The 14,871-nt window shown below is 45.6% G+C and overlaps 1 protein-coding gene and 1 long non-coding RNA gene across 4 annotated transcripts in view; one reads left to right on the top strand and one right to left on the bottom strand.

Moving 5' to 3' along the window:
- The window catches only part of LOC142765443 (uncharacterized), a 52,272-nt gene that overhangs the window by 32,174 nt on the left and 5,227 nt on the right, over positions 1-14,871 (top strand). For 2 of the 3 annotated variants that reach the window (XM_075866473.1, XM_075866475.1), the window contains exons 4-5: positions 104-196; positions 8,782-9,110. In XM_075866473.1, the coding sequence (XP_075722588.1) occupies positions 104-196; positions 8,782-8,939 (251 nt within the window). In that variant the 3' untranslated portion in view covers positions 8,940-9,110. Of the gene's footprint in view, positions 1-103; positions 197-8,781; positions 9,111-14,871 lie in introns of those variants that run through there. The other variant, XM_075866474.1, reaches the window with a different exon arrangement.
- LOC142765445 (uncharacterized) overlaps positions 1-14,871 on the bottom strand; it is a 64,049-nt gene that overhangs the window by 48,835 nt on the left and 343 nt on the right. The window lies entirely within an intron of this gene.

The following is a 14,871-nucleotide window of genomic DNA, read 5'->3' as shown; positions in this document are numbered from 1 at the left end:
TGGGCACGAAATTCGGCGAGCCAGTCAAATCACTCTATCACGCTTGTCATATGTGATTCAAAGAAGTCTGTACTACATTTCATGTATTTCTATTTCTATTCAGCAAACAGCGAACCTTATGAGACGTTGCTGTACCAGAGTGACGACAGCACATGTGGAGTGTTTTTCATGAATTATCACAATGACTTGTCTATTTGTAAGTATACGAGTGTGCCAGATTTACTTTCAGTTCAACATTAAAGGGGTCGTGAAACGCTCGCTCTAAAACGGCAATGTGAAACCGCCGGCTTCCGCACGCACTAACTGGGCGACGTTATCATAAGTAATGCTTTGCCTATCGAGGAACGCGGAACTTTTCGGTACTTGCGAGTGCGTGAAATTTGAACACCCATCAGCGTCTTTGCCGTATGAAATCGCTGCTAACTTTCATATCAGGCAGCGCTCTTGTGAAACGCAAATAGCATATGACAGACGCCGATGAGCGCCTCTTACGCGCCCTCGATATGCCGTAGAGTTCCGCGTTCCTCGATAGACTATGCAGGTCCACTCGGGCTGATGATGTATTTAGCGCATGTGGCTGCCGATTGTGCCGCATTGTCGTTGTACAGCGACCATTTCACGACCTTTTTAATAACTGCGGCGTTTTGGTTTTGTAAGAGCAATAATGAAATACAAAACTTGAAATATTGATGCACTCTTTAGATATAAAACGCGCTAACAAATTCTTAGCGTTGCTGTTTTCTTTCTTTTTCATGTTTGTAAGTTAAATTTAAAACAGCTACAAAAGAACGTGTCACTGACATGACGTTTCGATAACATTGTAGGAGACAAATAAAGGTGGATATCTGAAGAAAATACTATAAAAGCGTAAGCACATTGATACAAACATAGCTTACCAGTGTTATGATTTGTATTTGGAATATTGGGCTTGGAATTTTTACACTTTGGTCATACATGTATCGTAGAAAGACGTTACAGTCAAAATTTAAATCTTTTCTTAATTACTCTGCATCAAACTTACTGCAGTGACATTATGGTTTAATGAAGTCAAGTGTGAACTAGAAGACTTGAAAGCAGTGGGGAATTTCTCGATGTGAAGTCGATGGCTTAGACAAAACCAGACCCCAGTTAACATTACACCCATTGAAAACTCCCCTACAAATACGTCTATGGCTGGGTAGTATTGTGCTCCTGTGAAGACATTACCGAAAGGCGATCGGAGACTGTGACTCACGTTTGCTCGCATCTAGCCTCTAGCGCCTTTTTTTTCAGCATCGGGAAGTTGGCGTACCCAGCCGCAGATTTTGGTGCACTGTGACGCTGAAGAAGTCTCGCGTTCCAATCAGGCCATGCTCGGCAGCTATGAGGTCTCCCGCCAAGTTGTCTCCAAGTAACTGGCGAGATCATGCCATGGCTTCCCGTGCCATGGCGCCCAACTTGTATTCACTGGGGCGTAAAAAATGGCAGCATATCCACAGAGTGAATAATGGAGAGTGGGGCGAAGCATTTGTCCGTCCATTCGTTCTTGCTTCCGTCCGTCCATGCGTGCGTCTATGTGACCGTCCATGCGTTCATCCGCCCATCCGTACGTGTGTCTGTTCGTGCGTCCGTCCCTGCGTTCGTCCATGCATCCACCCTTGTGTTCGTTCATGCGTCCATCCATGCATCTGACATGCGTCTGTTCGTCCATCTATTCAACACTCCAAGTAATACAATCTCGCATCTTTTGATCATATATTTCCCATATAGAAGCACCGCCATCCAGCGGACATTAGAAGGACGAGAGGTGGCATACACACACTTTCTTACGGCTTGCGCTTCGTATCTACTTCCCAACTTTAACCACCTCGAGTTCATGGTATATACTAATTCATTTTATTCGTGGCACTGCGGTTCATCGCTCACTAAACCTTTCTAAAACTAAGGAGGTTACACCCAGCGAGTATAGCGTAGCAACCTTTTCTTGTCAGATAGTGCTCAATGTACATGCCACTGGCTGCTAATAGGGATTGAAGCCTGCGCGTTAACTAATAGCCGAATGCTCCTGTTTCGATTCTCTCTTAGCAGCCATCAGCATGTACATTGAGCACTATCTTTTATTGTTCAACAACGCACAGAAGAAATCTCTCACCGGCACCACCTTGGAGGTCAAAATGCTATACTTGTTACACACTACAATGGCTACGAGGGATGAACAGGTGCCGCTATAAGGAGCTTCGCCCTCGTTGTCGTCATTAGCGTCTCAGGGCGTCCCTGGGCTGGCAGACGCCCGTAATGGCAAGCCAGTCCCCGAAGAAGGCGCTAGCCTTCGACGTAGTCGTCCCCGAGGGGACTAGTGCCAAAAACGTCGTTGACGCGACGTCTTCAATACTAGGAATCGAAGAAGTGTACTGCGTTCAGCACTTTGGAGGCCGGAACTACCAAGTTACCGTCAACAGTGAGGCCGCACTGGCCCAAATCGTAGACGCGTCGCACCTTATCATCCGAGGAGAGCGCGTCGCCATCGTACCCCTGGGACCCCAAGTGACCCTAGTGACCGTCCTGTTCCTGCCGTGCCACGTACCCAGCGAAGTCCTCGCACAAGCACTCTCTCCCTACGGGAACGTGCTGCACATCACCAGAGGACTCATGGGATCGCGCCCAACCGTGACCCCTGGGACGCGATACGTCCGCATGGAAATGAAGGCTTCGTCACGGGTGCCTAACTACCTTACGGTCGCGGGCCGTCGAGTAACTTGTTACTATAAAGGCATCCAGCGAGTGTGCCGTCGATGAGGAGACAGTGGGCACTTCCGCATGAACTGCACAGCTCCGTTTTGTGGAAGGTGCGGCGTTTATGGCCACGACGGGAAAGGCTGCTCGCTGCCGTGTCGTCGTTGTGGGGACCCGCATGCCGCCGTGGCCTGCACCATCAGGCCATCGTATTCCGAGGTGGCATCCAAGGATTTTCCTCCACTTCAACCAGGAACGCCATCTAAAAACAAGCGCGACGATTCGTTAACGTGAGCCGCGGTAACCGACCACGACCAAGGTGTGCCAATCGCGACGCTGCACCAGACGCCCACTGCGTTCCCAACAATTCCGGACCTGGTAATCCCTCCAGGTACTGAAAACCTAAGTTCCCAGCGTCCCGTGGCCATTTCTGAGGAATCGCAGGCCAAGCTCTCGTCAGACGAAGCGCCTCGTGAGGACGGCGTCTCGGATGGAAATATTGCATCTGACGCTCCTCGCGTCGCTGCTCTGTCGACAACAAGCTCAGGTGTCATCGAGGAGTCTACATCTCAAGACGACGATGTCTGCATCTACGAAAACTCCAACAGCACCGTGAGTGAGGCGCCCCTACAAATTGACGAAGACACCAGCCCCAGTGACATAAGCCAGGACAGTGGAGACGCCTTTGTAGCATCCTCGCTAAAGAGCCTGGACCCCAAACGCCACCGGATAACTACTCGTTACTTAGAAGCCCCCACCAGAGACAGAAGTCCCCTGCAGACTTCGTCGCGATCGCGGAAGCCCCGAGCCTCCGGTGGATCGCCTGGCCGGAAAAAAATGACTCGGCCACTTACGGGGCTCCTGCTCCCGCACCTGATGAAGGTACCCCTGCATTTGCGTGATCCTATACTATGTTTTCATTTTCCCCATGGCTCTTACTCTAAAGGTTAATACTTTTAACGTTCAAGGTTTCCGCAATCCCCCAAAACAGGCTGAACTATTGGCTTTTGCGCGTTCAGTGCACTGTAATTTGCTGTTCGTCCAAGAAACAAATTTTTTCAAGCTTTCTGTTGTACTCGCTTTAAAGCGCGCGTTCAATATTGATTGTTTCTTTTCGTACGCCAGCACTCGTTCGACTGGCGTAAGAGTCATTATTTTTAACCGAGGTCTTTTACGAGACCATCATGTTTCCTTCGATGCCTTCGGACGCGTGCTGGCATTCGACTGCACCTTTTTTTCGTTAAGAATAAGATTTGTTGGCGTGTATGCCCCAGCGGAACTCGTGAACGCAAACGCGTTCTTCCAATGTCTTGACGCGTTGCTTTTAAATTCCCAACATGTGGTACTTTTAGGGGATTTCAATTGTGTCTTAGACTCACACGCAGACGTTCGAGGTCCGGGTCACGGCCGGTCAAACTGGAATGCCAGAGAACTCGAACGTCTAGTGCAGCAATTGGCATTGAGTGACATTCATCAAAGTGTGCATGTCAGTAATTATGCCTATACTTGGCGTCCAGCAGCGTCGAGGAGCCAAATCGATCGCGTGTATGCATCCCCCAGTCTCATTACCTACGTTCACGACACCGGGGTAATGTCATTGCCACCGACACCAGTGTACATTAGCCACCATTGGCCGGTTATGTTCTCTTTCCGCCTGCCAGCGGGGACGCCAACAATTCACAGAACATGGCGTCTCGATTGCCGCGTCCTCCAGGACTCTCAGGCTACGGAGAAATTATCCCGAGCGTTACGCGCATCGCTCATTGCGGCGGATGTAGCTGATTGGGATCGCCTCAAAGAACAGTGGCGCCATCATTGCAGTGCGTCGGGCAGAGGACTTCGCACCCGTATGTCGAAAGTTGCGTCATTGGTAATCCAGAAGATACGCATTGCCAATCGAGATCCTAGTCCTTCCACTGTAATGCGGGCATGGCAAGAGGAGCTCGTTGAACGGTACCAACGTTTTATGCGCGCTTCTTCACTCTTGGCGGCAGCTTGGCGCTGTAGACGTGCATCGTGTGCGCACCCTGAGGTGCTAAGGTATGCACGAAGAGCTCTGCTTTGTCCACCAGGCTCGCCTGCCCACTCGCTGAACTCTCCCGCCCCAGTTGCTGTGGGTACGCGCGACTTTCAGGATTCACTCAACACTTTCAGTCAATAGCTAAATCTGGTGCTAATGTCTGCTACCCAGGATCCATTTCTTCGCATCCTCTGCTAAAAGATTTACCTCATGATTCCATCATGTCAAATGACGTCCTGCTATCACCGCCATCCGATGACGAAATCAAGGGCGCATTAGACGCAATGAAAAAGTGGTCGGCCCCAGGGCCTGACGGACTCCCTGCAGAGTTTTATGTACAGTTCTGGCCCATCATTGGTCCAACTATGTCACGCGTCATTCGCAAGTGTTACCAAGATATTACACTTCCAACCTCTTTCCACAAAGGCCGTATAACACTAGTTCCCATGAAAGACCCAATGTCCACGCGACCAGAAGATTGGCGCCCTATTACCCTGCTCAATGTAGATTACAAGCTCTTGGCCAACATTTTGGTGCGCCGAATCAGTCCATTTCTTGCAACATTAATCGCTCCCCACCAGGTCTGTTCTGTTCCGGGCCAAGAAATACACACCAATACGTTGTTAACGCGTGACATCATTAATACACCATTAGCCGATGTGCGCAAGGACTGTTGGTTTCATTAGATCAAGAGAAAGCTTTTGATTTCATAGAACATGGCTACATACTAAGTGTTTTACATGCATACAGATTCCCAGATAAGTTCATTGACCTCATCCACGCGATGTGCACTAATTTTGAAAGTACCCTTTACTTAGATTCCCGTGAGAGTCACGCATTTAGAGTCACGCGGGGGGTCCGTCAAGGGTGTCCCCTCACCCCAGTGATATTTATCCTTGCATTAGAGCCCTTCTTAAGGGCCGTTGAACATCACCCGCAGATTCGTGGCTTACCTCTACCCGGTAACACTCAAGTAACGGTCGCTGCATATGCAGATGATATTACTCTATATGTACATAATGAACAGTCGCTGCAGCATGCTCTTGATACATTCCATGATTTCGGTATTATCTATTGTGCAAGGTTAAACTTTTCTGAAAGCCAGTATTTTTTCATTGGCAATCCCAGCGGTCGTATCAACATCACGTCGCCTTTACAGTGGTCTCCTGAGATTTCGATACTCGGAGTTACATTCACTGTATTTGGTATACAGGATAGCATCTGGTCATTCGTTGTACAAACTCTTCTAAATGATATCAAAGCAGCCAGGTACTTCGAATTCCCCCTCTTGGAACGCCGATACTTAACTCTAACGGTGTACCTAGGAAAATTTCGGTACCTTTGCCATTCTGTTAAACCACTACTCCACGTCTGCAGGAAAATGCAAAGCTGCATCAGTTCATTTCTTTTTTTGGTCTGGTGGCACAGAATTGTTATCGCGTCCAGCGTTAGCTCAACCGCGAGATCAAGGCGGTTTTGCATTCCCCGACGTTTCCGTCACGGCTTCTACACTGTGCCTCCGCACTCTATTGCGAATACTAAGCACTGATGACATGCCCGCTCAGACACTGGCTCGCTACCATCTGGGGCTATCACTACGTGTCTTCTTGCCGGATAGCCAAATAAACAAAGGTCCCCAATCAACTGAATTACCATCTTTGTATCGAGCCCTTCTGGCATTTCACCGACGTTTGGAAGCTACGTGCCCAGAGATAGAGGTGGCCGATTCTAAAGTGGTGGACACAATGGCCGCCCTTCTATGGCCCTTGGTGCCCCAGCATCGTCAATCTGTATTGAACCGCGCCTGGAAACCAATAACTGCCGCAGTGTTGCCAGGGCATCTCAGAGACTTTGTCTGGAGGTTGGGCTGGGGCTTGCTCCCCACGCGAGATCGGTTGCAGCGATGGCAGGTGGTTCGCACTTACACTTACCCCAACTGCGTCATGGTAGAGACCAATCGACATGCGACGTTTGAATGTGTGGTTTCCCGCCTTTTTTGGCATGCGGTTAATGCTGGTTTTCGGGGACAGGGTGTGCGAACTTTCGTGTCCAACGGCCGATTTCCGCGTAGCCGCTTCTCCGCTCTCTTAATAGTTGCGGGGCTGTTCAGTCTTTGGAGAAACCGATGTGAGGCCGTAGCTGCCAATTGCCGCCGGCGTGCCTCGTGGCTGATACTGGGGAGAATGAGACGAGAGATCCTCGCGTTCCTCTCCGAGGAGCTTTTCTTCCTCGGGGAGCAAGAGTTTCTGCGGCATTGGTCGTGCCCTTTCGTCAAGGCGGAACACGAAAGGATACAACTCATTTTTCGACCGACTTGGTGCTAAGCAGTGCCCGTTGAGTTGTTTTATATGATTTCATTTGTTACAAATTGTGTTTCATTTGGATCTATTGTACCGTTATACCCTTGTATCGTGATATCACATTGAATTCTTGTGTACGTGTATGTCAACATAATCATGTATATTAGAGCAAATGTCTTCACTGTAACGTAGTGATGTTAGTCGTGAAATATAGATGTGCCGAAGTGTATGTGCCCTGTTACTGGAATGGTATGAAGCCTTTGTGTTCTGTACATGCTGTAAATAAATTTTTTCTAAACAAAACACCCCAACGAGGTTCTTGTTTCAGTGTAATTCGCGGTCTATGAGCTTAATCTGTTTCAAAGCGCTTGAGATAGTCAGCAATGTAGGCTCACTTAAGCAGTTCTCTGCCTTCGGCCACTAGAAGAGATCCCCCTTGCGGTACCCTTGTGGTGACTGCTCCTCGGTAATTCAGCGTACAGTCCTGGCTTAGCCAATGGCCAGTTGTCTAAGCTGCTCGCGACACGCGCAAAAGACGTCCTTACGAGTCATTTAATGCGCCTACTCCACCACTAGCCTTACTTTTTTTATACATCTATACATCTAGATAATCTCAAAAGCCGGGCAGCCTCGCCGTGGTAGTCTAGTGACTAAGGTGTTCGGCGGCTGACCCACAAGTCATGGGATTGAATTTCGGCTGCGGCGGCTGCATTTCCCATGGAGGCGGAAATGTTGTAGGCCTGTGTGCTCAGATTTGGGTGCACGTGAAAGAACCACAGGTGGTCGACATTTCCGGAGCCCTCCACTACGGCGTCTTTAATTATCATATGGTGGTTTTGGGACGTTAAAAACCGCATATCCTTATCATTATTAAAAGCCGGACAAAGCCATGTTACTAAAGCATCGAGCCCGTTCGGAAGCTTTTTTGGGTCTAGAGAAGTACGTATCCGAGAACTCACAACGTGTGACAACAGTTTTCACGCAGTATTGAAGCTCTCCAGAATACAGAGAGTGCAAACGATGCCACAAAAAAGAGGTCACGACACCACAAACTTTGACAAGGAGAGCAAAAGCGTAGAGCCGTAAGCACGCCTCGACGCTGCACCACGTCGTCTCTACCCGCTTCGACCCTCTCTTGACGAGATCTTTGTCTGGCGTAGTCCCCACAAATATATGGCCTGCTCAGAAACGAGAGGTTGATGCGCTACCTTACAAGCTACTTCAGTTCGTGTGGTCGGGGTCTGCCTTCCTGCGGTAGCTAATGGCGCCGAAGGCTGTTGTAGTCCATCGCGCTCGCGGAGACCCCATTATCGTACTGCAATCTGTGGCTCATACCATGCCACGTCTTGAATATTGCATCGAGCGCCTTTTCTACATGGCGCCAGCTTTACGGTAATCTGGGTTTACATATTATCATAAAGTGATCAAGTCATTCAAAACAAGGCCTGCGCAAACATTTCGATTGGCGGCGCTTTGTTTATGCGGGATACCATGTATCGGTCGCAAATAGGGTAGAAGCCGCGTGCTAGGCAGCTTTTATCAGCCTCTGTTGGTACAGTCATGAAACAGTAAAAAAGCAATCATGTGTAAATTTCATTCGAAACATTTGCTCTCACTCTTCTAAAGTGCGAGAGTAATATTATATAACATTTCACAGTAAAAACAATGCAGTTTGTGTATTTCAGGCATAGTTTTTAAATTCTTGCAATATGAAAATGTGACTCAAGTGTGGCTTAATTTTGATTTCAGCTGAAGGTACCTGGTTAGAACTACGGTTGAAAAATTCCACTATTGAAAAAGGACCCCAAGAAAGCTGCTTATCTATATTCAACTATGTTTTGACGTATCAAAATGTCACGTATAATTACACGCCTTCGTGCCAGTGCATATTCTCTCAGAAAGCGTAGGTAAACAAAGCTGTATGAAGTGTTAAGAACAGTTCACGAAGAAAGTTATATACGCAAGTTGAATGTGGAAATAATGAACAAAGTTATTTGCAATGATATTGTATGCAGCCATAGCGTTAGATAAATACAGTGCTGTTGAAATTGAAAATAAAAGTATTTTAAGCAGCTCAAGTGAATCTCAAGACTAGTGCTCTCGTAATAAAAAAAAAGCCTTGAAGCGTTCTCGCAGCATCCAATAAATTGTGGCTACTGCGTATTTACAAATGGTATTCCCATTTTTTTATTTATTGTATATAATAAAAACTTCGCTCTAAAGAATTAAGAAATTCCTGAAAATTTGTGCATAACCCATTACCTCATTTTTACGTTGTGATTTTGTTGCTTTCGATCGTTCTGATGGCTACTGTACTTTACAAAGTGAAGCGTGTTCTCTTGTTCTCTTTATGAATAATTAATTCCGCTTAAGCCACTTCCCTCGACTTCTTGGGCAAATGAGAAATCCTTTTTTCTGCGTAAAGCTCACTACTTTGAACAGCGTTCTTCGCAAAAGAGCAGTTCAAAACAACCACTGCACCCGTCACTTACGTGCGCAGAAGATTGAAGAGCCTACAATAGGAAGATTTCTTGGTGCGAGCAGCTCTGAATATGCCAGAGCTGGCTAGGCTATATATGGTTTTACCTGTGTTACGATAAGAGATGACAGTATGCGACATCGCATATATGAAAAAAATGCTACAGCTCAGGCCCCTGCAGTGATCCAGTAGCAAAAGCGCCTGCATCTTAACGGGGCTGCTCATGTTTTAACTCTAGCAGATTAGATCGCGATATAAGTACTGGGTTTTAGTGCTTCTTTTATTCAAAGGTAGAATGCACGTTTGGCCGGCAAGGACACTCACTTATTGGCTTTTCCATGCAACTATTTTACTGCTTGTAGTGTCAAGCTTTAAGAGCGTATATTCAGTTTTTAAAAGACTGTGAAACTGGATTTAGTTGTACAACAATTTCATGATTGGTTATCTCCAATGTGATATTCAGTTTAGTTCATCACACAAATTTAGTGCACTCATGACTGCTAAGTATAGCTTCCCGTATAAAGAGAGCCTATTGACATTTATAGTACCTTTTTTTATACGATAGTGTTTTATGCCAGAGTCCACGACGGCTCCATGGCGTATATTCGTCATAGGTATGACGTTGTAAAATACTTGCTAACAGACTGCAAAGAGAAAAACGAAGAGAGAAAGTTCCGCAGAGCAGCCTTGAACCAGCAACCTCACACTCCTCAGCGCGTGACGCTATTCACTATACCACAAAGTGGTCCTTATCGAACATCTTAAAGAGGCCCTGAAACACTTCTGTGAGTAAACATGGAAATAATTTTGTGGAAGAGCTTAGTGCGTTACAAATTGAACACCACAAAAATTTTAAAAATCTGTCCTGTACGAGTGGAGTCACAAAGATTTGTCACACGCTGTGATCACATTCTCTCTTCTCTCGTGCCGACGAAAGTGCTGGAAGCTAAGCAGAGATGAATGAGAGGGGCAGACAAAAAACGTCATGCACGCCTCGTCACCTTGAGCACTTTCTTTTTTTTTCTTCAAATACGCCGCTTTCCCAGTGCGATCACGCGCGCACGCGTGAACAAGTGACTGCCTTTCACGGCAATCTCTGTAAGCAACCGAGCACGCCATGTTGAAATCAGCCAATGACCACGGTGTAAGAATGACCCATTCTTGCACCGTGGCTAATGGCTGATAGATGAGCATTCTACGAGTGAATTTAGACCATCTTCCGTCATTTTTCGAGAGAAAGAAAGCAATTTTCCTGACTTTGATAATATATGTTGAATTCCAGACCGCGTGCTGCGCATAACATTTGGCTCGTGTGTTATCGGGAGCCTTCACTACCGAGTGGCAGCATTTTCTGACCATGCTAAAAAGGTGTTGCAGGGCTCTTTTCACGACTAATCATTCCTATAACCACGTACCGCTGGCAGTCCTTAATGTTCGGCAACGTCAGCGAGTTTTCCTCATCAGTAGCGAGATGGCACTAGAGGCGCGCTGTGCAGGTCGTCGTACCACGCCACCCCACGCGTCGCCTACAAATAGTAAGGTAAAAGCGCGTATTGAGGCCCTCTAGCATGATGGCTTGTTTGCGCATGAGCTTATCTCGCCATTTGGGCGTTTGGTGCTTCTTGCACTTCACCGAAAGTGGTTTTGATGTTACAGTAGTTAAAGAGAGCACAGACATAGTTTCACTCGCTGCCACAGCAACGTTTATATGAAAGGAGCGCGCTGCTCACACACGAAGTAGTGAGAATGGCGACCTTTGTTTGCACTCGACCTGTGCATACCTGTGCTTTGCTTTAAAGCGTATTTTTTTCTGTTTGAGCAGCGTGCATTCAGGGTCGAGCTATACTGTTTGTTCACGCTCATTTTTCGTTTGCTAATTTCATACGTGCTTTCTGTTTGAGGTGCGCGCTGCAAGTTTCGAGCTGCTTTCCGTTCTTCGAGTGACGTTTGATTTTGTTACTGCAGAATTATATTTCCTTGCCCTTGGAGCGAAACAATGAACAATGAAGACCTAACTATTTCTGTGAGGACACGATTAACCTCTGTGTAATGCGGATTTTCGAAAAGAGAGATCAGCCACGTTTATTTTTTCATTTACTTGCCGCCAAAACGTATTTCAACACTTCAATTAATAAGAAATATTTGGCAGGCAGCATTTCACAAAGAGTCTGACATTTTCAATGATATGTTTAAAAATATACAGCCAAATAGAAGCAAAGCTGAAAATGTTTCATCTTCGCTAGAACTACAACTTGAATGAAGAAATAATTTTGGACACCTCCCTAATACATTGCTCCACAACTAGATCTCTGTGCCACAAGAAAGCGTTGCCCACTGGCAGATAAAAGAGCTCAAAAGAATTCACCCATTCAGGTGTAAAATTGAAGTACCAGGCACACGCGATTCTTCTGGAAAGAATGTTCAGTTAAATAAACCTTCTGCAATGAAGCGTTTATGCTTCGGCATTTTTGATAAGGTTCGGTGTCTTCTGCGGCAGCTTGTTAAAGTCCTGTCTAGCTACCACACCTCCAACTTCCACCACACACTCTGTAATGATATTCGTCAGACTATCACTACATGAACCGATGCTAAGGACAGTTTCTTCGATAAAAGCCGAGTATCTGTTCTGAACAGAGACTGAATTGCTGTACTTTATCTCTCAGGGCGACATAATTGGTTAGCTTCTCGCGCTTAAGCTTCTGCGTTTTTTTCTACAAGTCAACGTCAATTAAAGACCGTACAATTCTATGATCACTGCATGGCACTTTTCTAAACATTTTCTCTTCCTGTACGATGCCTGGGTGTTCACACATTATAAAATCTATTTCGTTATTCTTTTCGCCGTTAGGGCTCCTTTATGTCCACTAGCGAATCACTCCTTTTCAATAGAAGGTATTCAAGAGCCATAAATGATTGAGTTCTGCGAACTCTACTAATAACTGCCCTCTGGCATTCCTACTATTGATGCCATAATCTCCTACTGCCTGGTCATCACCATATTTTTTCACTACTTTGGCATTGAAGTCACCCATCAGTATAGTATACTGTGTTGAACTTTACTTATGGTCCTGTCCACATCTTCATAGAAGCCTGAATACAAGAGATAATCATGGCTGCATGTAGACGTGAAGGCTTGTACTACCTTCGTTTTGTATCGTTTATTATGCCTAATTACAATACCTGCCACCCTTTCACTATTGCTATAGTATTCCTCTACGTTACCATATATGAAAGCATAAAACACCATGAAAGCATGAAAGTTACAAGTACAAGACGTAATATAGAACTGCTAGAGGTTTTGAAGCTTATTATTAGGCGTAATTTAACTTATGTGAGAAGATATAACTTGAAGAGAATTGAAGATGCTTGAAAAAATGAAGGAAATAACAAAACAGTAAAGAGGAAGCTTGAGATAGGCAAAACAAGATGCATGCACTAAGAGACAAGAAAGGTAAAGTAAATTCCAATATGCATTAGATAGTTAAAGGAGCAGAGGAGCTTTACAGAGAGCTGCACAGGAGCCAGGACAACCGCGACCATAACGCGAGAACTAGCAGTAAGCCAGATGACATCCCACTATATACTAGTGACAAAATTAAAGAAAAAGCCTTGGAGGGAATGCAAAAAGGCAAACTTGCTGGTGAGGACTAGGTAACGTCAGATCTGTTGAAAAACTGACTACGAATTGTGTTATAAATCTTGCCACCTTGTATAAGAAAAGTCTCCTGAAGGATAAGTTACCAGAATCATGGCAGAATACTAATTTAATCTTAGCGCATAAGAAAGAGGATGAAAAGGACTTGGAGAATTACATGCCAATCAGCTTTTTCTCCGTCATGTACGAGCTATTTACAAAGGTAGCTGCTAACGAAGTTAAGACCGCATTAGAATTCATTCTTGAAAACATTTCGGTGCACAGAGAGTGGACGGGAAAATGGAAAGCGAGAACACAAATAGGTGCGTCTGTTAATATGCTTGCCTCACGCTTTATGCTCACTGTATGCGCTCCAAAACGTTTCCAAAAATGTCCTCTAACCAACTCACGCAGTTTTACATAATATTAGAGTAGAAGTCAAGCAACCGAAGTATCAAGCAGGAGTTTGTACAGGCTACTCAGCAATCGACCACATTCATACTGTCAGGCAGGTGATAGAGAAATGCTCAGAATACACCCAACCACTATACATAGCCTTCATAGATTACGACAAGACATTAGATCCCGTAAAGATATCAACAGCTATAAAGACACTCGTGAATCGGGGCGTCGCCGAGGCACATAAATATTCTTGAAGAAATCCGCAGCGGATGAACTGCCGCTATACTGCTCTATAAAGGTAGCGACAGGATGTTAATAAAATAGTACGAGACAAGGTTATACAATTTCCCTAATGCTATTTACCGCGTTCTTACAGAAGGCTCTCAGAGGTCTTAAATGGGATTAAATAGGGTTACGAGTTAAAAAAAATGAGTACCTAGTAGCCCGCACTTCACCTATGACATTGCATTGCTGAGTAACACAATAACTCAGGGAACGAATTGCAATTGATGATTACCTAATTAAAGCAACGGAGGAGAGAAATAGGTTTTAAAATTAATCATCAGAAAACGAAAGTAATATACAGTACCGTCCGCTGTTAAAGGAAAGACTCCTATGATCACCTGCCATATTGTGAGCTCCATAAAGCAAGCAGACATGCACATTGTTCGTGACCTGCACCAGTCTATCAAAAGAAGTCACAACAGTCAAGAAGCAGTAGCTCTATGCAAATCTAACACACTAAGTTTTGGTGTCTTAGATTTTGTGTCACTAAGTTTTTGTATCTTAAACGAAAGTGTTTCCTTTTACTGTGAACCCGTCTGTGCAACAACTTCGGAAGAGAACAGCGCTCCGTGATAGGCAGCAGTTAACTTAAAGTTTTGAAGAAGTACGTGTGTTCAGGGCAGGTAATAGCCACAAAGGCGAACCACGAGATTTAAATAAGTAGAAGAATAAGAATTGGGATGAGTACGATAGGCAAGGGTCCTCAAGTCATGAATGGTGACATGCCACTAAATCTCAAGAGGAAAGTATATAACAGCTGCATCTTGCTGGTACTTACCTATGGAACAGAAACCTAAAGGCGTAAAAAGGTTTCAGCTTGAGTTGAGAACGACGCAGCGTGCGATGGAAAGGAAAACGATTTATGTAACCGTAAGAGACAAGGAGAGAGCAGAGTGCATCAGGGTACAAACCGGGGTTAAGGATACCATGGTTGAAGTCAAGAAGAAGAAATTAGCATGAGCCGGGCAGTTAACGCGTAGGCAGGAATAACCACCGGTCATTAGGGTAACTCACTGGATTCCTACAGAAGGCGAGCTTA

This window comes from Rhipicephalus microplus, chromosome 6, assembly GCF_043290135.1.
Source record: "Rhipicephalus microplus isolate Deutch F79 chromosome 6, USDA_Rmic, whole genome shotgun sequence".
NCBI classification, from domain to species: Eukaryota; Metazoa; Arthropoda; class Arachnida; order Ixodida; family Ixodidae; genus Rhipicephalus; species Rhipicephalus microplus.
The sequence above is the reverse complement of the archived record's forward strand: the minus strand, read 5'-3'. Positions and strand labels throughout refer to the sequence as shown.